Here is a 23,443-nt window from a genome sequence, read left to right as displayed (position 1 = left end):
AGCCTTTTCAGATCCGAATATCAATTCGTAAAGACCTTCCTCCGTCAAATACACGGCATTGGGCTGTGCGTTAAGGGTGTCACGCTGAGTTACACCCTTTAAAGACCTGAGAAGTACCTTATTTTCCTCTGATACGTGATCAGACGCCGCTTTTCTGGAATTTACGTAACCCAACGCCAACGCCACGGACTTCGCTTTAAAGTACAGTTTGTCGCCTTGCACTATGCATTGCAGTTTCGTACCGTTGTTTTCAAATATTTGCAGCATTGTATATCTAAGGAATATTTAACCTTAATATGCAACACTCTTAAGTTGGTTCATTTCCACGCTCAGTTGCGCGTCCGACACCACGAAGATGTAGCAGTTTATTTTGTCGCTGTCGCCCGCGGAGGAGTTCTTGGTGCGCTTGATTTCCAATGTTATGCCGTCCTGCGTATTTACTAGACGTAAACCCTGACCATGTAGGTCTTCATCGTTGATGGTGCGCATGTCGATCCACAGCGCATACTTATCCTTAAAAAATTCCTCGGGGCTAATTTGGTCGCCAAACTTACGCTTTGCCTCCCTGTATACGTCTTCAGGTTTTATTCCCTGGGAGTAAACCTTGTTTGGAACGCCGTTGATATTCACGCCGACGTTAGTAATGTTAGGATTAAAGAACGCTTCGGAGTCGCGCTTACCGGCCTCGTAGGGTTTGGCAAACACCAGCATTAACCCCGTAAGACTTCTTCGGGGGAGGTTAATGCTTTGATTGATAACCTCATCCGTCTTATCCAAGAAACTGAACGTCTTATACATCACTACGTGGTCGTAAAGGAATGCCTTTCCGGAGCTGTATTCCATACCGGCGCTACGGGCCAGCTCTTCGCTGTATACCGTTTCGTACTGCAGCTCTAAGTTGGTAACAGAATAGGGATGAATACTTCCGGTAAGTGCCGTTCCTGACGCATCCATCTGCAAGATGTTTGTGGTATCCGCTAGGGTTACTTCAAACTGTAGTTCACTTAACTGCCTGGGATAATACACACCGTGATTCGTAATCACCTCGAAGTCCAGTGGTATGACATACTTAATACCATAGGCGGTCTTTATCCTCGTGGCGTCTGCCACCGCCGTTGCGTCACCAGAATCCGTAGGTTGTGTCTTAGTATCACTGCGAACCTTACGTAAGATAACGCTGCCAATTCCCTGCTCTATTCTTTGTGCGCGGTCGAAGGCCGTTAACCATATGTCCTTATAGGTGGTATACAGATCGTACCTATTTAAGTCCAAAAGGGATTCCCCAGCAAACTTGATTCTCATCTTAGAGACTAAGTTGCGGCCTGCGTTATTGACGACGTAAGTTTATAATTTTGTGCTTGGTTGTATTGCTAGGTCAAACCTTAACGCCAGGGTGCCAGGAACCAATACTAGGTTATCCGTTAGACGGGGCACGCCTACATACAGCGTCTCACCTGGCTTTGCGCTGCTGGGCGTAAAGGTGACCCGGTGAAAGGTGCGTTCTGCTTTCAGCCCGCCAACCTGCTTAGGTAATACGTTGGGATTTAACTTTGAGCTTATCATATATAATGGAAGTAGAAGGAACGGATTTTGACCCCCTTACCGAAGAAGGCCAAGTTGATATTAACGATGAAGAATACGAGTCTTTACTTCCTAATGACAACGTAGACGGACGAAGTCTCTTTGAGAAATTAAGTAGTAAGTATGGTAGGAGGGCCCGCGATGCTATGCGTTCCTTGAGAGATAAATTTAGGTCTAAGAACCCCCACACGCCCATTCCAGAATACTTACAAATGGAATCCCTTGGCGTGCGGTCGGACTTAATGGCGGACCTCATCGAGGACCTAAGAGAGCGATTCCCAAGCCTAAACCTGGCTCTCTTAGACATCCAAATAGGAGATAAAGGGCAGATTCAAGTTAGAGAATCGGGTAGGGAAAAATGGCACAACCTGTATCAAAGAAGGAATTCCAGCCTGCTTAACAACCAACTTCCAAAAGGAGTCACAAATGCGCTGGGAACGCCCAACTTGACCATGCAGCGAGGCTCGACTAGGGAGGAAATGCGACTGGATTTCAATAAGATCTTTAAGGCGGCAGCTAGATTACCGGCCTTTGCAGGCGGCCATGGAACATACGAAGAATTAAGGGCGCAAGTAGGAACGCTAAGTGAGTCACTCCAAACCAAGACAGAGGAAGTTGCTACGCTGAACTCTCAAAAACGGGAATTGGAGGCCAAGATAAATAAAATACAGACCTTACCAGCACGCCTTGCCGAGCAAGCCTCTTCTGCGTATGATTTAGCGGAAGCGCAGCGAGAATTGGCCGAGATTACTAGCCGAACAGAGGCAGTTAATAACGACTTAGAACGAATCACCAGGGAGCGCGAGGACCTCTTAAGGGCAAGTGAGGATTTGGCGGCTCTTAAGGTGTCTTTCCAGAATCTAGAGCTGGAAAACGACGTCCTCGAAGAAAGATTTAAGGAAATGGAAGACGAATTCATGAGGGGAAACCAAGCTACTGTTGAAAGTCATGCCGCCGAAGTTGCCGACTTTCGGCAGCGGATATCTAAGTTGTTAGATGAAAAGACCACTGCCGTGAAGGACTTTCAGAATGCCTTTAGCCGCTTGGCTGGTAAGGATGAGCAGCTAGTACGCATAGGAAATGAATTAGTGGAGAGTCACGACAGGGAAAGGCGTATTATAGCACAAATGGCTGAAAAGGATCTGGAAATAAGACAACTTCAGGAGACCATCGAAGACCTGCAGGGTCGAATAGAGCGGCAGCAGGAAGTAGCTGTGGACCAAACTCGCTCCGAAGAGGAAAGGGAGGCTGCTAGGAAGGAAGTAGAAGCCCTTGAGGTACGCCTTGCGGAATTACAAGCGCAAAGGGAAAACCTGGAAAGAGAATTAGGGCTTACCACCAAGGAAAAGATAAAAAGAGCCCTTTTGAAATATGGCGTGCCGCTGGCATTTGCGGTTGCTATTTCGAGCGTAGTAGGAGTTATCCTATCCACGCTTAAGGCTACAGGCGCGGGCGTAAAGAAATTAGGCAGTGGGCTGACGGACTTGGGAAAAAAGATGGCAGCCGGTCTTCCTGGGCTGCTTGGTAGCGTTCTTAGCCTGACACTGAAGACCGGCGGCGAACTGTTGAAGTTCGTGGGGAATAACATTTGGATCCTCGTAGTAGCTATTGGGGTGGTACTCCTGAAGAAGATGAAGGGTTGATCTTATCCTTGTATGTTACTGGGGGCTTATCGTCGTCGGGTGTCCTCCTGGGCGTCCTCGACTGGGGATAAGTAAAGATAGTATTTGCACCGCCCTGATAATGCGGAACTAAAGGTATGGCAGTCATGGTGCTAATGGTCTTATGATTCCAAACAGCGTCCACCACGGCACCACTAGACGTCGCGGCATTAAATACAACAAATCCTTTATACTTATCACTTACGGCGTCGCTGGGGCGAAGTTGAAGCTTCGCGTATTGACAATTAACTATCATATGAAAAGTCACCGGCGACTGATTTTCCACACTAGCACCCACACTTTCATACGTAAAGTGTTATGAGTGCCTGCTATTTACTTTTTTTCGATATGGAAATAGCGGAGTGTTGGTCTCATCTACTATCCTAATCCCAAGATTACAGCTATTCTTTAGGTTAACGTTAAGGGTGCATATAAGCAATCCTAAACCACCAACATTTACCCAAATTTCGGTATCAAACCACTCATCCCCTTGGTAATAAATCTCCCCTAAATAGTAATGAAAGCCTTCTTCCTTCGCGTGTGGGTTCATATATCTAGAGACTCATTACCGTAAGGGTGCTAATGGTAGCGTGATTATAAGCTGTATCCCTTTGATTTTCTATGCTATTTACCGTAACCTTCCCCGTATCATCTACGCGTATCTGCAGCTTTACCTTCCCATGGCAATCGGCGACCATGTGGAAAGTCCAAACCGATTGATTTTCGGCGCTGGTTGGGTTGGGTTCTACGGAGAAATGCGTAGGCTCTCTGTTGTTCGTCTTCGCGCGCATAGGCTGCAGTACGCCATTGTCATCTAGAAACCTAAAGCCGACGTTGGCATGGCTGCTCGTACCAATGCAAATAGTACAAAGGATTAACTTCTTTCCCGAGTAGTTCAAATTCACGGACATGCCCGCGACATCAACCCAAGAGCTGTGGTTGTATTTTTTCTCGCCTGTGTAAGTCGTATAGACACAATCTACTCCAGCTACGTAGGGGTTGTTCATCGCCATATATAATAGCTCAGACCAACGCCTGCAGCTGCTAAGCCGGCTTTTAGTAGGTTATGGTCATATTCCTCAGGCGGCATAACCTTCTTTGATGGTTTCTTAACTACGGGTAGCTTCGTTTCGTGTGACGTTTTTGGCTTCTCTACGAAGTGAGGAATGTTCCTAAGAGTGTCAGAGTTCACGTCGTTCACCCCAAACTTCATATCCTTAGTAGCTCGTTGAAGTTTGTTGTTGTATCCTACTACAGAGCCAGTATTTATAGATAAATTACTGGGCATTAACCAACAACCCGGGGCTACTGCATAGTCCAACCTTGCCTTAGAATTTTGTATAGCTAGTTGGTAACGCTGTACGCCCTTGCTAATGTCGCCCTCCAAGATTGAACTTTCGAATAAGATCAAGGCTTCGGCTCGCGTCTCTTCTGCGGCGCCGGTATTTCCAATTATACTTGATCGGGTATTTACTTGGGCTCCCAAAATGGAATACACGTAAGCTTCTATGCTGCGGTTCAAACGGGCAAGGCCAGCTTTGGTTAGTCCTTTACCTTCTGGGGGTATGAAATTAAAGTATTGCTTCGTTTGCTCGTCGTTGGTAATCTTGATAATCAGTGGATTGGCCCCGCGATACTTACCGCCCTCGTCTTTGAACAATGGTCCGTCTCTGACTTCCTTAGTGGTTTTGGCATTTGGCTCGAAGAAGGTGCTACTGTCGTGAGTTTCTTTGTGATACCCAGTGTTCCATCGCAACCGCAGCGTATGCACTTCCTTATCACTTAGCTCGTGCCCACCAATCCCCCAATAAGCCCAAATGTGCCCCAAACCATTGTTAGCGCCGGCAGTGCATCGGAAATCCTTCCCTACAACGCCAAACTCCTTACAAAGTCTGTTATAAGCCGGCACGTTGTATTTATTATCTCTTGGATAAAACGTGGCATCTCCCGGTAATGCAATAACACCCATCTCATGCAGTATTCTTCTAACCGTGAAGTGAAAGTGAAACATAAATATCGAATTCTTCATCAAGTTTGCGCTTACACCGCAGCCGCTGGTGGCGCACCAAACTGCAAAGTTCAATTGTTGTGGCCAATAACGCATGTTAGGACCACTTAACCATTCGTGGGCTTCCTTAGCGGTGGTATGATTAATGGGAACGTTTTTGAAGATATCTCGCACCTTTAACGGAAAGGAATGCTTGTTAGAGACCCGCATTTTTAATGTCAAATCCAAACTTGGGTGTTCATCAAATGAAACCGCGGGTATTGGATAAGTACTGGTACCCAGCAATAATTCCTTTGACCAACCTTGCACGGGCTTTGGTGGCCTTTCTTCGTGAGCGGGGCGTACAATAGTTAAATGCTGCACCTGATCACCTACTCGCTCCAGCTTTGAATGTTCCAAGTCCGCATTGCTGTACATTCTGGAGCCGTTATAGTAAATCCCATCGGGTCTCCTTTCGAACTTACTAGCATCCGCGTGCGGAAACATCTTCCTAAAGGCCCTCCAGTTCCAGTAATCCCTGTTGTCATGATGTGGCTGCTCCTCAATATCATTCTCAAAGGCGTCGTACATTAGTATATATAATGGATGTTATACCATCAGCACCTCCACTTTATCCTGAACTTCCTAAGGAAGGCCCCAATGAATTAAATGCCGAGAACTTTCGTTTAAACAAGGCGAACTTAATCCTGGCTTACTTGGAAGGGCAAGCGAAACACTACGAAGAGGTTAGAAAAAAGTACGCCAGAGCCCGAAGCATGCTACATAAAATAGCGATAACTTCCGGCCCCATGTCCGTGGCGTTAACAGGCACCGGCGTTGCTACCTCACTCACCGGCCCTGGAATAGTCGTCGGCGTTCCCTTGGCTAGCGTCGGCGCCGTCTGCGGCATTGTTTCCGCTGTTACGACAGGCATCATAAAGCAATTATCCGGCAAGATATCCAAGCACGACACTCACATAGCCCTAGCAAGAGCAAAGGCTAACACCATCGCCAACTTAGTCTCCCAAGCTTTGCGGGACCGCCGCATAGACGACGTGGAGTTCTCTTTGATCCTCGCGGAGGAAAAGAAATACGGCGAATTAAAGTCGGGCAATAAAAAAACCATCGTGAAAGATCTTTCCGAGGAATCTCGCAAAAAGATCTATCAGGAGGCAAAAGAGGAGCTGCAAAGAAAACTCGCTCAGTAGACATCTGCTTCGAAAAGAACGTAGGGGGATTTCGGCTGCACATTTCATCTTCTCGGAATCCATTCTAACAGCGGGTGGTTGGGGTCTATTTTGTAAAATATTTCGTAAATTACGTCAGGGTAATAAGGAATATCCTTATCCAGCCGACAAAACATCCACTCGGCTCTGTTCATATCAGAAACCTCAGGAATAGACTCCCCGGTAATTTCAGACAAAAGGTAGGGAATAGCTTTGTAATATTTACCCAGTTTTAATTTCTTCAATGTCTTCCGTAGACTTTGCGGGGTTGGCTCTTCTAAATGGTCTATGATTTTCTGCCTTACTTCATCGTCTAAATATACCGGCCGATAACCTTGGATATGACTCATCCAGTCTCGGAAGTATTTTATTCTTTTGTATGGGGTCTTCGTACGACCTCCATTGGCGTAATATTGCTCTTTGGTAGCATTCGGTACGGCATTACGAATATTCTTACCACACTCGTAACACTGTGCTGACGTGTCGTCTTCTATTTGCATTTTTTTACCACAACACCAGAAACCCCGAGGCTTGGGTATGTTAACTTTGAATCTTAGGCAAATCACACAGAAGTCATTGGCGAACTTTTTACATTCATGCATCGTATATCCAACAAATATCTTAACCTCCGTTTACGATTCCCAACACAGCAGCAGTAAGGGACTTATCGCGCGGCTGCCGACGGATCGCGCAAGACCCCCTGCAGGGCCTTGTAAAACCCGAAAAAGCCCAGGGGGGGCTGGGCCTCTTTTTGACCCCTGCCGGCGCTTCGCGTGTCCCCCTTACTGCTGCTGTCTGCCATATTCTATAGTTATCAAATTAAGCTGCACTCAGCAGTGCTTTATATAAAATTACATAATGATCTAAGAATTTGTTTTTGCTATTTTTTCCTTTTTTTTATTTTATATTTTATTTTGTTCATAAAGTCATATATTCGATCTTCCATTTTTTAAAAGTGCTATAATTTTTTACGTTTACATCAATCAGCTGTTGGAGTTTGATTGCACTGTATTAAAGTACAATATATTTGACAGTGTTAATTTCTTTAGCAACAACTATTTTAATTTTAGATTTAATTTGTTTTACTATAGCATATCAATTCTTCTGTATTAGGACAAGAATAAGATTTGTTTTAATTGAAAAAAACTTCTCATCGCTTATCACCACCTCAAGTACAGTAGTCATGCACAGCTTAACGGGGTCGAGCTGAAAGCATGTGAAGGTGCCTTTGGCAGCCGCTATACAGTCCATGTATGACCCCCGAGCACAGTTCTAACCAGTTTGAATTAGTTAGGGTTGATTTGAGAGGAGGGAGGAAAAACCGGAGGACCGGAAAAACCGCTCGGAGTCAGAAAGGGAGGTGACTGGGATTCGAACCCCGGACCTTAGAGGTGAGAGGGGAGTGTTTTACCACCGCGCCATCCTGACTCCCCATAAATGAATGAACTCTTCTCAGAATTATGCTGCATGGGAGACTTATTAAACATAAAATTACTTAAGAAGCTTGGAATTTGTGTAAATTTTTCCTTATTTTTCAAATTAGTCATCCAAGAAAATTTTGAGTGCTGTGGGTCATTTAAGTAATTTAGAAATATTACGAACGAGAAAGCTCTTCAAAAACTTTTATTATGCTCGTTATCCATGCTACCTTTTAGGGTTTGAAATGAGGTTGGTCTTAAGAGCCTTTTCAATTGATGCGTACCTTTTAGTGGCCATTTTAAAAATCAACAGCCGATCACCCCTACCACCTGAACAAAGGAAGTACCCCCCCCCCCCCCCCGGGCTTTTTTGGTAGCTACTACTGAGTTTCAAAAGAAAAAATACATAAAATATCAACAGTTTAAAAAATATATTAAAAAAACTTGAATTATATGATTTATAATTAATAAGTCAGTTTCACATTGTTTTATTTTAAAGCTGAATTCTACAATGATCATTACAGTTTTTTCAATCACACACAATTGAAATTGACACAATTACCTTCTAAGACGGAGATGGTTTATTTGGAAAATGGTTTTCCCATTAACTTTAAAAATGCCATTCCTTATTTTCTTTCATTAATTACCCATAACTGATAGTGCTTTACTTGCTCACCATGCTCACTAAAAACACACTAATCTGCCCATGCCACCAATAAATCCATGCACCTATTTATTTATCCATCCATCCATCACCCACCTGCCTATCAATCCATCCATCCATCCCATCCATCCATCCATCCCATCCATCCATCCATCCATCCATCCATCCATCCACCCATCCATCCATCCACACATCCCATCCATCCCATCCATCTATCCATCCATCCATCCATCCATCCATCCCATCCATCCATCCCAGCCCATCCATCCCATTCATCCATCCATCCCATCCATCTCATCCATCCAATCCTATCCATCGTAACTATCCCATCCATCCCATCCATCCCATCTATCCTATCCATCCATCCATCCCACCAATTTCATCATCCCATCCATCCATCCATCCCATCCATCCATCCCATCCATCCATCCCATCCATCTCATCCATCCCTTCCTATCCATCCCATCCACCCCATCCATCCCAACCATCCCATCCATCCCATCCATCCATCCATCCCATCCATCCCATCCATCCCATCCATCCCATCCATCCCATCCATCCCATCCATCCCATCCATCCCATCCATCCCATCCATCCCATCCATCCCATCCCATCCATCCCATCCATCCTATCCATCCATCCATCCCATGGATCCCATCCAATTTCATCATCCCATCCATCCCACCAATTTCATCCATCCCATCCAGTAGTCTGTGATTCTTGCATAGGGGGTAAATAGTATTCCCTACTTGATACTACTCATTTTAAGAGTATTTTTGTATTGAATGGGTGCCCAGACAACTGTCCCCCTTATCCAATGATTTTGATTCCCGAATCTAATTGTATATCTTGTATCTAAATTTCAAAAAATAACAAATTCAAGAAATAGTTATATATGCAACTTCTTAAAAAAACGTTGTCGAAACCAAATGACATACTGGCTACAGATCATTCCACGGGCAAGAATTGCTTTAATGCATGAATGTATTTTCTTATGATTACTAATTGACAAGAACAGGGATGTTAATGTTGAGATTCCTCCTCTGTTGTAAGTAAAACAATTGTAAACTGGAAGACAAAAAAAAAAAAGAACAATGTTTCTATGCCATTGAGGTGCCTACAATATAAAGATAAACTTAACAAGATAACGATACAATATAAAGATCAAATTGACAAAAATAACAATTGATCCTGAGTTGCTTGTAGTAAACGAAGGTATAATTTAAACACCAATGTTATTTTGTTTAGATGCACGTCTATAATTCCTTTCCTATCTGCTTTCTTTCTGATAATTTTATTCGATTTAGTTCTTATATATTTATTTGATAGTTTATTCCAGGTGATCATTATTTATCTGCTTTTTTTGTATAACTGTTTTAGGTATTTTCTTCAGTCGGGGCTAAACTGGATACATCGCGCTTTACCGTCGACTTGAAAGAGCTTAATGAACTTCTTGTCAAAGCTCAAGAGGAAACAGGCGTGAATTTTCTCAAGACGTGTGAGGGGTTTTTCCTATCAGGGACGTTAGAACAAATAGAAAAGACATGCTTGTTTTTGTCAAGATATGTTAAAAGTGCTACTCCTGTGACAGAGAGTTCAGACAATCTACAGAATGTTCACCGCAATGACCATCCCCTTGGTGATTCGGATGATGAGGAAAACGATCTCAAGACGTTGGTTTTAGACGTTGAACCCAAGCTGCTGCAAATTCTTCAAATAAAAGTGAATGAAATTGAGAAAAAATTCAAAATGAAGATAGACTGGAAGAGTGAACCATATAAAGCAAATTTGAGTCCCAATGGAAAAGATGCCCGGTTATTTGAACAAGGTAAAGAAGAGTTTATCACACTTTACCAGAAAGAGTTCCCAGATTTACAAGAAAAGGACTTTCCATTAGATGCTGGCAAGAACATTGAAGATATAGATTCTACTGTAAAAGCACTGATGGAAGAATTTGCTGTGGTCATTGAAAGAAAAGACGACAAAAATGTTCATATATTTGGGAAAGAAAATGATGTGGCACAAGTAATGCAGCAGTTGCAAGGCAAATTTGGAAAACGCAGAGGAAGAAAGCCCTATAAAGCATCAAGTAATGGTGAATTGCCGATGGCCGACACCTATGCACATGCAAGAACCTTAGAAACCGAAAGACAGGCGCACCAAACAACAAACCAGAGAAAAGATGCATTGCAAAGGACCTTAGAAACCGAAAGACAGGCGCATCAAGAAACAAGCCAGAGAAAAGAAGAGATTGAAGTATCTTTAGAAGAAGAAAGGCAAAGAATCGATGAACTCCTTGCAACACAAGCCACATTGCAACGATCTGTCGAAGACTACCGAGCTTCGACGGAATCTTGCGATTGGGTACTTGCACGCGATGAAATAATGATGACCGAAAACCTCATTGGAAAAGGAGCATGGGGTAGTGTAACAGAGGGAAAATTCCGTGGATGTGAAGTTGCAGTGAAACAAATTCATCAGCTTATTCTCTCAGATCACAACAGAAGACTTTTCGAGCGTGAAATTGGTATAGCTTCAAGATGTCGTCATCCTTGTCTTCTTCAGTTTATTGGAGCAACCAACGATAATCAAAGTCCACTTTTTGTTACGGAACTTTTGGATTCTAGCCTAAGAGCACTTTTGCATGAACGTGCATTGAATCCTACTGAGATCATTACCATTGCTCTAGATGTTGCCAAAGGGTTAAACTACTTACATCTCATTAGACCCACACCTATCATCCATCGAGACATCAGCAGTGCAAACGTGTTACTTTGGAAACACAATACTTACTGGCGAGCAAAAGTATCAGATTTTGGTACTGCTAACTTCTTACATCAGTCTATGACTGTTGGTCCTGGAGCTCCGGTGTACTCAGCACCCGAATCATTTACGTCAACACAAACACCCAAGGTAAAGTATATTTTAGCATTTCATAGGTTTTGGCTAACGTTAATATTATTCTTTCATAATGTTGTTATTACTTTTGCTAGCTTTCTTAGCCTTTTTTTTTTTTCTTGCTGTCATTGTTAATGTTTTTTAATAATATATTTAAACTTGTGCCGATGTTGATCTTTTTCCTTTACATAATTAATCCATTACGAATTTAGAACAAAAAATATTTTCATATTAAAAGAAGACTGCGAAAGAATGAAACACGTCTAGCACCAATAACCCAATTCAAGGACTCGCTAAAGCAACACACGCACACACACTAACACAATAAAGAAAACATGAAATTGGTAACTTGGAACTTAGGACCAGGGCAAACGTCGGACTAACGTCGCACCGAACCTATTTAACATAGGTTCGGGGGAAGGTCGACTAAGGGCGTTTTTAAAACGGCGTTTGCCGCAAAGTCGCTCCAGAGTCGTAATGTCCGACTTGGCTAGTTGAACTTATGCCTTAGGCCCAGGGTAAACGTCGAACTAACCATGAGCTAAATTTAGTTGAACCTATTAATGGTGGTAATTGAACTGAGTGGAGTGCAATTTGGTCTGAAATCAAACGCGCGATTACAAAATCGCACGACCCCGTAGCGGGAGTGCGATTTATAATTGCAAGTTTGATTTCAGACCAAAATTCCACGACACGAAGTTCAGTTACCACTCAATCATATCCTTTTTGTAATCACACTCGAGAAAAAGACGCAATAAAGAGTGCAGAATAATCAATTTAATGTAGTGGAAGAAATAAATGCGAACAAAAAACAAAAAAAACATCAAAAAAATTTTTTTTGTTGTTGATTTTTTTGTTTCATTTTGTTTTATTTTATTGTTTAAAAAAAAAAATTTTTTAGGATGCGATTAAGAGCTCCTAAAGATCGCACTCCTTTGAACCAATCAGATTGCAGGATTTGGTAGTGATTACAAAAATGATACGATTATATTTGAAATAGGTTCATGTCTAGTACGAAGTTTGCTGCAATTGAGAACGACCCTATTGAATAGGTTCGAGTCCAGCATAAGTTCGACAAGCCAAGTCGGACATTACGACTCTGGAGCGACTTTGCGGCAAACGCCGTTTTAAAAACGTTCCGAACTGAATTCATAAATTATGCAAAATAGTAAATAAATCATGCAAGTTGCATGAGTTACACCAAAGCCGTGAAAACAACCACTCCCCCAACTCCCAAACACTCATTCCCCCCTGTTGAGCATGCGCTATACAAAGATGAGTGATGAACGAGACCGAGGAGCTCTGGATACGAAAATAAATTCAAAACTACTCAAACCGCGTTTAGAAAATCCTTGCCACGAGACGAGACTCTTGAGTTTCGTAGTTTTTGTTTTGACCAAACGAAATTTGTTTGCCTGGTTTGTGAGATGCCGACCTGCAATAAATGTGGTGTATCCGAGAGCAACGAAGATGAGCCGGGCTGGACGGCGGGCAAAAGCGTTGTGTATTGTGAATGCTGCGAGAGAGGGAAAAAAAAAAGAACGAAAAACATGTTTTAATTGTGGTCGAGCGCTATATTTCGCTATTACAAGGATATGCATTAATCCGGAAAAGACAAACAAATGTCCGTTTCCCCGTGCATTTTCATGTCCAATTAAAATTATAATAACAATGGGTGAGTGAATTAAGATCAACATCGGTTCGACGTTTGCCGCCACGTAGGCCCTTAGTCGACCTTCCACCGAACCTATGTTAAATAGGTTCGGTGCTACGTTAGTCCGACGTTTGCCCTGGGCCTTAGTCTCCTACGCAGCCGCTATAAGTGTCGTCACGCAATGCTCACACTCCCTTAAGTAGCGGCTACTTAGGAGAGTGTGATCGTTGCGTGACGACACTAATAGCGGCTGCGTAGACTACTTTAGGGCTGCATCCAGGAGACATGTTCAAATACAATGCTTGAAAAAATCAGAAAAAAAAAAAAAAATGAATAAGATCAGAGGTTTCAAAATATATTTTCAGTCTATTCTTTGTTATCCTTAGGTTGATGTTTACAGCTTCGGGGTTCTGCTTTGCGAGATGTTTGTTCGGGATTTCCCTGATGTAGCTCGAAGAAACGAACAAATTGCTATGGTTTCCAATGAATTATTCAGAAGGCTCATAAGAAAATGTTTGCAACAAGATCCTAATAGTCGTCCTTCGATGGCAGAAATACTGGAAGAACTGAAAAGCTATCAAAACTAACGTCGATAAAAACATGAAGGTTCGTCGATCTAAACTCTTTAATAATTTCATCGCAATACTTAGCTGCAAACTTTTATTTTAAGAATATCTTAAAGCTTAAAACAGTTTTATTGATGAATCTTATAATCTTACAATATCTTACAGTATTAAGCGGTGTTTAGCAGTTGGAGATTGAGGCATGTAGTCGGGACATCCTGTAGACAGTCCCTTAAGAAAAGGGGATACCGGCATTTGGCAGCCTAACTTATGATGTGTGTAAAACTATGTATCTTACCCGGCTTATCTATTGAGAAGATACTTCTAAACGATAGACTAGACATATATCATATCAAACAATCAGGGCTCAGGTGATGTCTCCTTCTTGTTAAAAAAAGGACTAGGAAGAGCTTAGCAAACTTAGAAAATACAAATAAGAAGCTTGAGACAGAAGAGAAAGCGCTCACGCAGAAGCTAGAAAAATCAAAACAAAAGTTTACAAATCGAGCTCAGCAGAGAAAGATCTGAAGCCATTTTATTCATCAAAGAAAAACTATCAATCCAAATATGGAATTCCTTATTCCATATATGTAGTACGCTCGCTCCGAGCTCCACCTTCGGCACTAATCTATTACGGAAAACTTGATATGTGTATCCACACTTGCCTTGTTTGTTTAATTATTATTAAATCAAGTAATTGTTTTTGAAAATTTCTTGGGTATTAGGGTATTACTGATGGCATAGCGGTCATGCACTCTCGAGTTCTATTCCTGGACTCGGCATTACATGTCAGTAGAGTTTATACGTCTCTCCCTTGAATCGGGTTTTCTAATTTAAACCTCTCTCCGTATAACACCTCTCTTATTCGATGTGTGAGTTAGCCGTGCCTTCACACATATATATTATTCAATAAAGGTAGTCGCCAAAAACCTTAAAAGCTGAGATTGCCGTGGGCCATGGAAAACGTTTCATAACCAACAAATAAACTTTTGATACAAATGGTCACTTGTCTTGAGGAAGCTCACAGGTGAAACTGTAACTGGTAAAATTTCCCAGGTCTATCAATGGTTATGATTATAACAGGTAAAATGTACTGAACTACCCATAATCCTCAGTAGTCTCAGCCTTGTACGTTTTTAAGGTGACTTTTGAAACTGGTATATATACCCAGATGTTGTTTCATTGTTTTATTGTAATTAAAAGGTCAAATGTAACTGATATATTTTGTCAACAACACATTTTCCACATTAGTTTACTTCATGATTTTGTACAAGAATTACTCACCTATGACTTTATTAAAAACACTCACCTTATTAAAAAGCACTTATTAAAATATATTGGTGACGAAAGGTCTCCTATATTGATGTAATAATTTTTGATATTGATATGCATTTGTCATATAAAAAAAATCTCGTGGTTGATTGCTTCATATTTATTGTTCATGACAAACCTGAGCAGGCTATATGTCATAGTACGCTAGAACAGCAAGTCCTAGATAGATAGATATATATAAAGAAAACGACAAAAGGATCCCGCGCGAACGATATACCTTCCGCTCCACTTTTCCAAATGCAAATGCACAATGCAAATTTATTTGTTGTTTCTTTTTGGCCTCTGGAGGATAACTTTGAAATATTATCTGTATTGTTGCATATATTTGTAGAAAGTTATTCCTCTTCTTGTGGGGCTTAGGAAAACCATTGCTAAGACAGTAGTAAACTGTAAAATCTGGAAAAAAAACCTGTTTTTTGAGAGTACGCATTCTAACCTTGTTTCTTATATTAAGCCCTCTCGGGACTTATCATCTTGTAGTGCTTTTTGGACTAGCCCCGGGGCTTATTAAAAGGGGAAATAGATGCTAGGGACTTATTAATTGGATAAAGTTTCCTGATCTATGGGAAGTTACTTTTATTCATAATTTCAACAGGTGAAACGACTTATTATTCCCTGGCAAGAGAAAAGGACCATAATGTTCCTTAAGGGTAAGGGCTTATTCGAGGGTATAGGCTTTTTTTTCTTTTCTTTTCTTTTTTTTTTTTTTTTTTTTTCATCTCAGAATGGGGGGGAGCTTATTGCTGCAATTTTCATAAACATGCAAACTCGGTAGCTGCGAGCTGCACGATGAAATTTGGTTTTTAGCTGCCGCCAGTCAAAAATATGAAAGGTTCCGACTGAAAACCTAAATTTCAGCGTTCAGCTCACAAGTAACGAGTTCGCATGTTTATGAAAATGGCAGTAAGGAAGAAAAACGATTTCGCATGTTTATGAAAATTGCAGTAAGACTAGTGACAAAATAGAGAAAAGGCGTTATCATTCTAAGCAATGTGCAAATAAAATTGCTGTTCTGTTCTGTACAACATTTCCCCATTTTAGACCAATTCAGACTAGTAGAGGTTTTGCACCATTACGTGCCCATCCCATAATACTGCTTGGGCTTCCTGTGGTTAGATGGGAGAACAATAAAATCCCTCTGCTATTGGGAATTGTATCCTTTCTTTTGTAAAACGACTGTATTGTTCCTGCCATCTAACATGGCTGCCGTCACAACGTGGTGGTGCAAAACCTCTATTGGGAAAGAGTTCTTTGTTTCACATTAATGCAGAATAGAGTGCACATAATGTAACCGTGAAACAATTACTAGCCATACACCGCTTAAACTGAGTATTTAATTATCAACTATTTGGGTGAAAAATAGCAGCAAAATAGTTGCTATTAGACAATAAATCTTTGGATCTGTTTCACGGATATCTGGCGCACACTCTAACAATAAAAAATAATCTCATTTATCGTAACAAAGCGAACAAGAAACTATGCGAATAAATTGAGGTTCCCGCTGTAAAACACAGGCAAAAATTAAAAGTTTGATTAAAATCAGTGGATACATTATTTATTTCAACTTGATCTAAAACACCGCTCCTGAAGAACACTTTAGTCCTAGTAATAGATTAGTAAGCAGTGCTTTAAATCTTAAGACTTCAGTCAAGTATATATGTCATAATACCAAGAATGAAGCCACATAAGGAAACCAGCTACATATACTTATTTCAATAAAGTTAGTCGCCTGAAATGCTACAAAGGTGATAACGACAAGGATTATGGGTAGATACATTTAACAAGTTCCAGACGCTTGATAACTGTTTATGTACTTACACATCTTTTACTAGTTACAGTCTCGCCTCTTCTTAGCATTTTCAAGCTGCGGTCTGTATCGCTTTACTTTTGTGGATATGAGAAGTTTTCCATGATCCTCAGTGATCTCAGCTTTCTAGGTTTTTGGCCACTAACTTTACTGAAATATGTGTATAAAAAAATAAAAATAAAAAAGTTCTTTGGCTCTTCCGCGCCTTCGCGAAAGCAAGGAAAGGGGGAGCGAAAAGACGTCTGTTTTCTCAGGCTACCAACCACATAATCGTTAGTGCAAATACAAGAGTAGTAAATATAGACCTTATTAATAATAAAAAGTTGAAGTTTAACCAGCATATCGAGTATATAACTATAACGTTCAATAAAACTCTGCTTTATCATTCATCGATGGATACATTTGTATCATGCAAATAGACTTCTATGCAACTGAATACCAGCCACTTCATTAAACATTGCATTTATATATAGCGGTCACCAGGTAATTTGGAATCTAAGCGCGCAATGCATTGATTGTCACAGCGAATATTTCCAAGTATTTTTTATTATCACTTGTCAAAACCAAATATTTTCCCCAACGACAAAGAAAATTACTATTTCTAAAAGATAATTTGGTGAATCCTCCCGCGGAGAATTCGAAGTTTTATTTTATTTTTGGGCAAAAGCTGTTGTTTATCGAGCTAAAAACCTGGCCTAGGAAATATTAAGCTTTAAATAAAATGTTCGCTGACTGGCTAATTTGTTCTGGTTGAGAGAAGCGCAATCACCTGGCATTACATGATAATGAATTTTAGCAGGTCTCAGAGTTGGAAGGGGCGTTGTATTTAGCAGTGCCGAATACTTAAATCAATAAGATCGGGACCATCGTTATGATCTTGCTGCTTATGGGAAATGAAGGCCCCAAAATCGAGGGAGCGAAGGCTCAAACCTTGTATGTACGCTTATATATATATATTTAGAATCAGCTATACGAATACATAAGCCAGTATATTCATAGGCTATTTGCTAAGCTATCCGAATACTAAAATAGAGATACAATAGACCCCTTGCATGTGACGTCAAAGCAGCTCAATTTGGAGAACAAAACAAAATTAAAATTTTCAATGTCATGAGAATAGACCATAACCCTAATGACGTTTCATACCTAAACTACCACAATCCTTCAAATTATTTTTTTCACATTTAATTGTTAAAACTTCTCTGAGAATCCCAAGACAATAGTGTAAATTAGCATAACGAAAAAGCTACCTAAAAGGATTCTGGAACTGTGGTTGTAAATTGAGCTGCATTCCTACGTGCTGCAAGTGGGTATATAAGTTAAATAACTGTTCTAAAACCTAGTTAAGCATTAAGCTAACATCTTAGCTCACTTTAAAGTGAAGCAAAGGATTTATTAGGCCCTAGGTGTCACAAGGGCATAATGATGATAAAATGCAGTAGCTTAGCCCGTTATCAGATTCACTGAAATGTTATAAGATATTCGGGATAGCACTGCCAATCAAAGAAAGCTACAAAGATAGATGGGTTTGCCACGTCGTCTACTACTGTGTCGTACCTATCTGTAATGTTTGCAGGACTCTTTGGTGGAGGTACGCCCATAGACTGGTCCCCAACAGTATATTCACCCGTTAATACACGTGCCACGTACATATAACGATTGCCATTTGGATCTGGTGGCGAGTAATTTGATCTCGCAGAGAATTCTGCATCTACAGCGAAGTACACTCCTTGACCGTAGTAAGTAGCTGAAATTAGAAATATGTCATTGGACCACTATACATTCAATTCTGCCAACGACAAAGCCGTCTTTAGACTGCGAGCGCGCAGACCCTGTTTCCCTCGGTCACTGTTTGGCTTTTGCTATGGGTCAATTTTGCTGAGCGAGGATAAGTCTAATGTCCACCGGGGAGGAGTGTGGGCGGGTATTTTCCTTTCATCCCTCATTCCCATCACCCCTCCCCCTTGTACATTTTGATACAAGTATTAAGCTGCGCTATGGGCCGTTGTGAATTTGATGGCTGAATTTGAGCGTGTCAACTCAAAAGGGAGAACATTAGATTATACGAATTATATAAGGGCAAATGTTACAGTTTTTGTTGCAATCATTTGGAGTAGGATATAAAAACAAATCTGTATAGTAAAAAAGAAATGCACCAGCTCTTCCGCCTTCGACCAGTTCCAATCTATTATGATTTTACACACGTTCCCCTAACTCATGCAGTTTTTTTTAATTTTTTTTAACGCACACTAAACTAAGCATATAGTGAAACACATAGAGCTATAAGCTAAATATAAAGAAACAATATAAAATGTTTTTACAAACCATTTCGCCCTGCATAACTCCTGTTGAATCCCATTGCATTGATACTACCACAGCTCTCTGGTTGGGTACCATGAAACAGCATCTTTTCATTACTACCTGTGCTCTTTTCCTCGTCCATCCTTTGTTTCCTCACAGCATATATCTTGTACTGTGCTGGATTCTGAACGCGTTGTATTTTCTTGATCTTGTTTGATGCGGGTAGGGTTTTCTTTACAAGATCACTAATCTTTAGGTATTCATTAACGTGTTTGCGACGATCAAGATCGACAAGATGAACTGTTACCTCGCTACCGCTACTGCTCAGTGGTTGGGGGTCCCAATCGTCCGGCAACGATATTTCTACAGGACAGAAAAAAATCATCAGTATCTAACTCTTAGTTTTTATAACATTAATCGCTTCTTTCAACTTAGATCTTTCAATTCTTTTCATCGAAAAGTCTATAATCCCATAGGTAAAGAGCATAAATAGTTATGCTCTCTTGCTTATAGTCTGTACTATTCGGCTGAAACTTCAATGGAATAATTCTTAAGGGTTGAATAATCACTGGTTAAAGTTTTTTCTTTATATTCTACTGGGAAGTATTATATTTTTACGCAATTTCTTTAAGTGTCTGTGACGTCATACACTCAATTCAACGCTAAACATCGCTCCATACATTTCTTTTTAAATAACTTTATGTTTTACTTTAATTCTATTAAGCCCAAAGGTCCGCTTATGGACTTAATGTACATAACTTTTGGATAGAATCATTTTATGGTATCTTTTCTTTAATATACCTTTTCCTCAAGGTGGCGTGCGCATCCAAATTTAAGGAACTTGACGGGCCACGACATCAGAACAGGAGCTTATAATGAGAATTATCATACATTTCTATGAAATTGTTTTCGATAAGAATTCATAAAATCGATTATTCTCCTCTTTCAACATAAAACTGGCTTCTCAATTTTACTGAATTTGCGTTTTTCAATTTTGTGGCCCGTCAAGTTGAATGCGCACGCAACCTTCAGAAAACGGTATATAGTGAATTAAACACAAAGAAATGTTTGGAGCAATTTTTTGTGTCGCGTTTATGACGTCACAGACTCCTTTAAAAATTCCCAAACATAGTATACTTTGCATCCGAATATCAGGAAAACACTTTAACCAGTGATTATTAGACCTTTAAGGGTTATTCCTGTAAAGTTTCAGCTCAATTAAAATGATACCTGCACTGATTTTAAGTGGTATTTTCAGTTTATTATATAGGAGAAGAATACCAGCAACTACAAATAATGTTACTCAGTAAATAATGGTCCCTGTTCATTAATAATCTTCAAGATTAATTTTTTTAAAATTATAATTCGTCAATATCTAGTCTACTTCTTACCGCTTTGACCTTTCCTTATTACTTTTGTTTCTCCCTGTGAACTGTATTCTGTTTTAAGAGAAAAGTTTATTTTCAACTCTTCTTCATCTTCCTCAAAAGTGACCTCTTTGTACTTGTTTTGAAACGCAAATTCAATCTTGGCGTTCGACTCCTTACTGTAGGCAGTAAAGCCATCGCTTGCTTCGTATTGCCATTCCACGTCTTTAGCAAGGAGCTCAGCTTGTTCACGTCGTTTTACTCTGTCAGTTACGTCGTGTAATATATCATGGATCGCAGACAAAGCTCCCAAAATATCTTCATTGTTTCCTTCCACGATAATTCGACTTACAGCAACTTCCACTAGTATTTTGCAGTCAAATTGACTCTCAAGTGTGCGTATCTTTCTTCGATCATTCTGGTCCATGTGGGCTATTGCGTCGTTAGTAATAACTTGCCGTTTGCAATTTTCGTTGATCATAACTTTAATAGCATTCACAGCAGCATCAAGAGATTTTTGATGACCGCTGTACACATGAAGAACAATTTCGGAGCTTTCGTAATGCTCTATCTCTGGGTCTATTTCTACGCCTCTTTCTTCTTCCCTGGTAATTCCAATGAAATTGGTGACCTTTCTAAAGATACTAGGGCTTAAATCTTTATCTGGTACTTCTCCAACAAATTCCTTCATTTGTGAATAGAAATGCTTAACCATTGATTTCTGGAAAATTACAACCCGAACAAGTTGGACTGATTTTGGATTCGTTTTAGAAAAATCACGGAATGCCCTCAGCATTGCCTTTGCACAATTATCTGCATTGACACCGAGATTCCCCGTTCCAATTGCAGAGAAAGAAATGCTTCTTAACCCTTTCTGGTCAGCGAACTGGAGGCAGTCAAGAACAGTGTTAATTAGTTCTGCTTCGCTTAGAGAACCTGATGGAACATAGTGAATTAGGTTCTTCACCTTCAGCCTCCCCGCCGATGTCATGGAAACATCACCCAGCTGCAGGGTTGGATGTTGTTGACATTCTCTCTCAAGGGTAGGACCACCGGCCTTAAGAATTGCAGCTCCAGCACCTCCGCCATACGTAAGATCAAGTTCAGGATTTGAAAGAATAACTATTGCATCAGTTGCTTCTTGAGTAATGTCACCACTTTGTACCTGCACCGATAGCTCATCCATTTCGACTTCAAACCAATCTTCCTTTCTTTTTCTTAGTGTCATGTTTGTTTTTCGGGAAGTTCTTCTCTTCGGTGTTCCGAAGCTTTTGGAACTTGACGATCGACTTGCTGTTTCATCTCTGAAGGCCTGCACGGTGAGGTGATCTTTGTCATACAGAACAAACTTTACTTCTTTTAGGGAATTGGGTCGACTTTTACTGTTGTAAAAATAATAATAATCTCATTAAATGTTATCAAACGAATTTTCTACGAATATAACATATATTATTATAACATATTATATTATTATGACATATTATTACAACATTTACGAAACGTTATCATTTTCCCCCTTCAATTCTACGCCTTTCATCCGAAATCCATACATTCAACATATATACAGTTAAAGCTAAAGGTTGCCAAAATCTGGTCGTCAAATATACCTGAATGAAATAACTTCTTCGAAGGAAATCCGAGCCACAACTTTACGTGGAAATTGTAATACACCAGTTCCAATTGCAGGAATTGCAATGGAATTTGCTCCTCTTCTTTCTGCAAAGCTGAGACATTTCTGAAGAATTCCCCGAAGTATCTAAAAATATATTTCAATCAAAGATGTCCATCTGCTTAGTCAATGACTATGACATTTTTTTAAAATTTTCTGCGCGTTTATTAACACCAAAAACCTATGATAAATTCATAAGTTTTTGGTCGAACTAGGGCAACCATACACCAGTCCTAACAAATATGAACTTAGTAAACTTCGATAATGGTTTGTACAGTAAGAGTTTGAACCAAATTTAAGGTTTAAGAATTTTAGAGGCTTTCGAATTCCACTATCAAGTGACGGAGGCTATGTTAGATGGCAAGAACAATACAATCGTTTTACATGAGAAAGAATTCGATTCCCGAGAGCAAAGGGATTTTATTGTTCTGCCATCTAACCACAGGCCGTCCAAGCTGTATTATGAGCGCCGGCACGTGATGGTGCAAAGCTTCTATTCATGAGTTTAAAGAACTAGCATTTAATTGTTAAAAGAAGAGTTTCATCAATGTTTTTAAAACACAGATTGCCATTAAATGTTTTCCATTTGGTGAACACCCAGGTGGCTGTAGTGGTTGGGGTCTGTTATTATGGAGAAAAAAATTGCATCGAATATAAATGATTCATCACACGCACCAAAGACCAATATGGCAAGATGAGTGCCACAGAGTACATGGATCGCTGTTAAGACATTGCGCTATTAAAAACACTAAGACGATTATTCGTTTCATGCTCAGTGAATATCGATACAATACAATATACAAACACTTTATAAAATAACTGTTATAAATCTCGCGTTATGATATTGTAAGCGCGTGCTTGATAAGAGACACAGCACGCGCGCGCGCACTTTTCAGTTGCGTTATTCCTATCTAAAATATCGGTTATTGTAAATTGTATTTTATAAAAGAAAAAAAAAACTTGCTTGCTGTGCTATCTGGAGTTAAAAAGCACTTGGGGATTGGCAGAACACTCGAGAAGTGTCCAGGAATCACTCCGCTACGCGTCTTGCTTCTCCTAACACTTCTCTCGTGTTCTGCCATCCTCCGCGTGCTTTATAACTGCATACAGCACGCGTGCGCGTTTCTATTTCTTCAATAGACAAATGTAGAAGCATAAGATTAAATTGTGACAAATGAGCGCGCCCGGATTTATTTATTTACTTGTGTAAAAATACCAATTAACGATTATTCGCCGAATACGAAAAGTCGATATTCAGGATAAAGAAACCGTTTAGTATTACTCGATCTGGAACACTTTGAAAAAACTTTGAAAA

The 23,443-nt window shown here is 40.3% G+C and overlaps 2 protein-coding genes across 3 annotated transcripts in view; one reads left to right on the top strand and one right to left on the bottom strand.

The window, feature by feature from the left end:
- The window catches only part of LOC116293724 (uncharacterized), a 29,986-nt gene extending 12,861 nt beyond the window's left edge, over positions 1-17,125 (top strand). Inside the window, exons 2-3 of the mRNA XM_089034549.1 lie at positions 9,918-11,450; positions 13,476-17,125. Of these exons, the coding sequence (XP_088890675.1) occupies positions 9,918-11,450; positions 13,476-13,676 (1,734 nt within the window). The 3' untranslated portion in view covers positions 13,677-17,125. The remainder of the gene's footprint in view (positions 1-9,917; positions 11,451-13,475) is intronic.
- Positions 16,524-22,237, bottom strand: LOC148909235 (protein mono-ADP-ribosyltransferase PARP14-like). 2 transcript variants are annotated; one of them, XM_089034548.1, is made up of 5 exons: positions 22,067-22,237; positions 20,484-21,841; positions 19,117-19,455; positions 18,349-18,538; positions 16,524-16,941 (listed from the first exon to the last, which is right to left on the bottom strand). In XM_089034548.1, exons 2-5 carry the CDS (start codon positions 21,685-21,687, stop codon positions 16,866-16,868), a joined length of 1,809 nt encoding a protein of 602 aa, XP_088890674.1. In that variant the 5' UTR covers positions 21,688-21,841; positions 22,067-22,237; the 3' UTR covers positions 16,524-16,865. The 2 variants fall into 2 exon arrangements, with proteins under 2 accessions (XP_088890674.1, XP_088890673.1); XM_089034547.1 differs by having other exon boundaries at positions 16,524-18,538.
- Positions 22,238-23,443: the final 1,206 nt, after the last annotated feature.

The sequence above is a fragment of the Actinia tenebrosa genome, unplaced genomic scaffold (assembly GCF_029948245.1).
Source record: "Actinia tenebrosa isolate PJP-AT-01 unplaced genomic scaffold, QUT_ActTen_1.0 PGA_scaffold2__45_contigs__length_23673736, whole genome shotgun sequence".
In the NCBI taxonomy this organism is placed as follows: domain Eukaryota; kingdom Metazoa; phylum Cnidaria; class Anthozoa; order Actiniaria; family Actiniidae; genus Actinia; species Actinia tenebrosa.
Note: the sequence above shows the minus strand (reverse complement) of the source record. Positions and strands in the feature narration are given on the sequence as shown.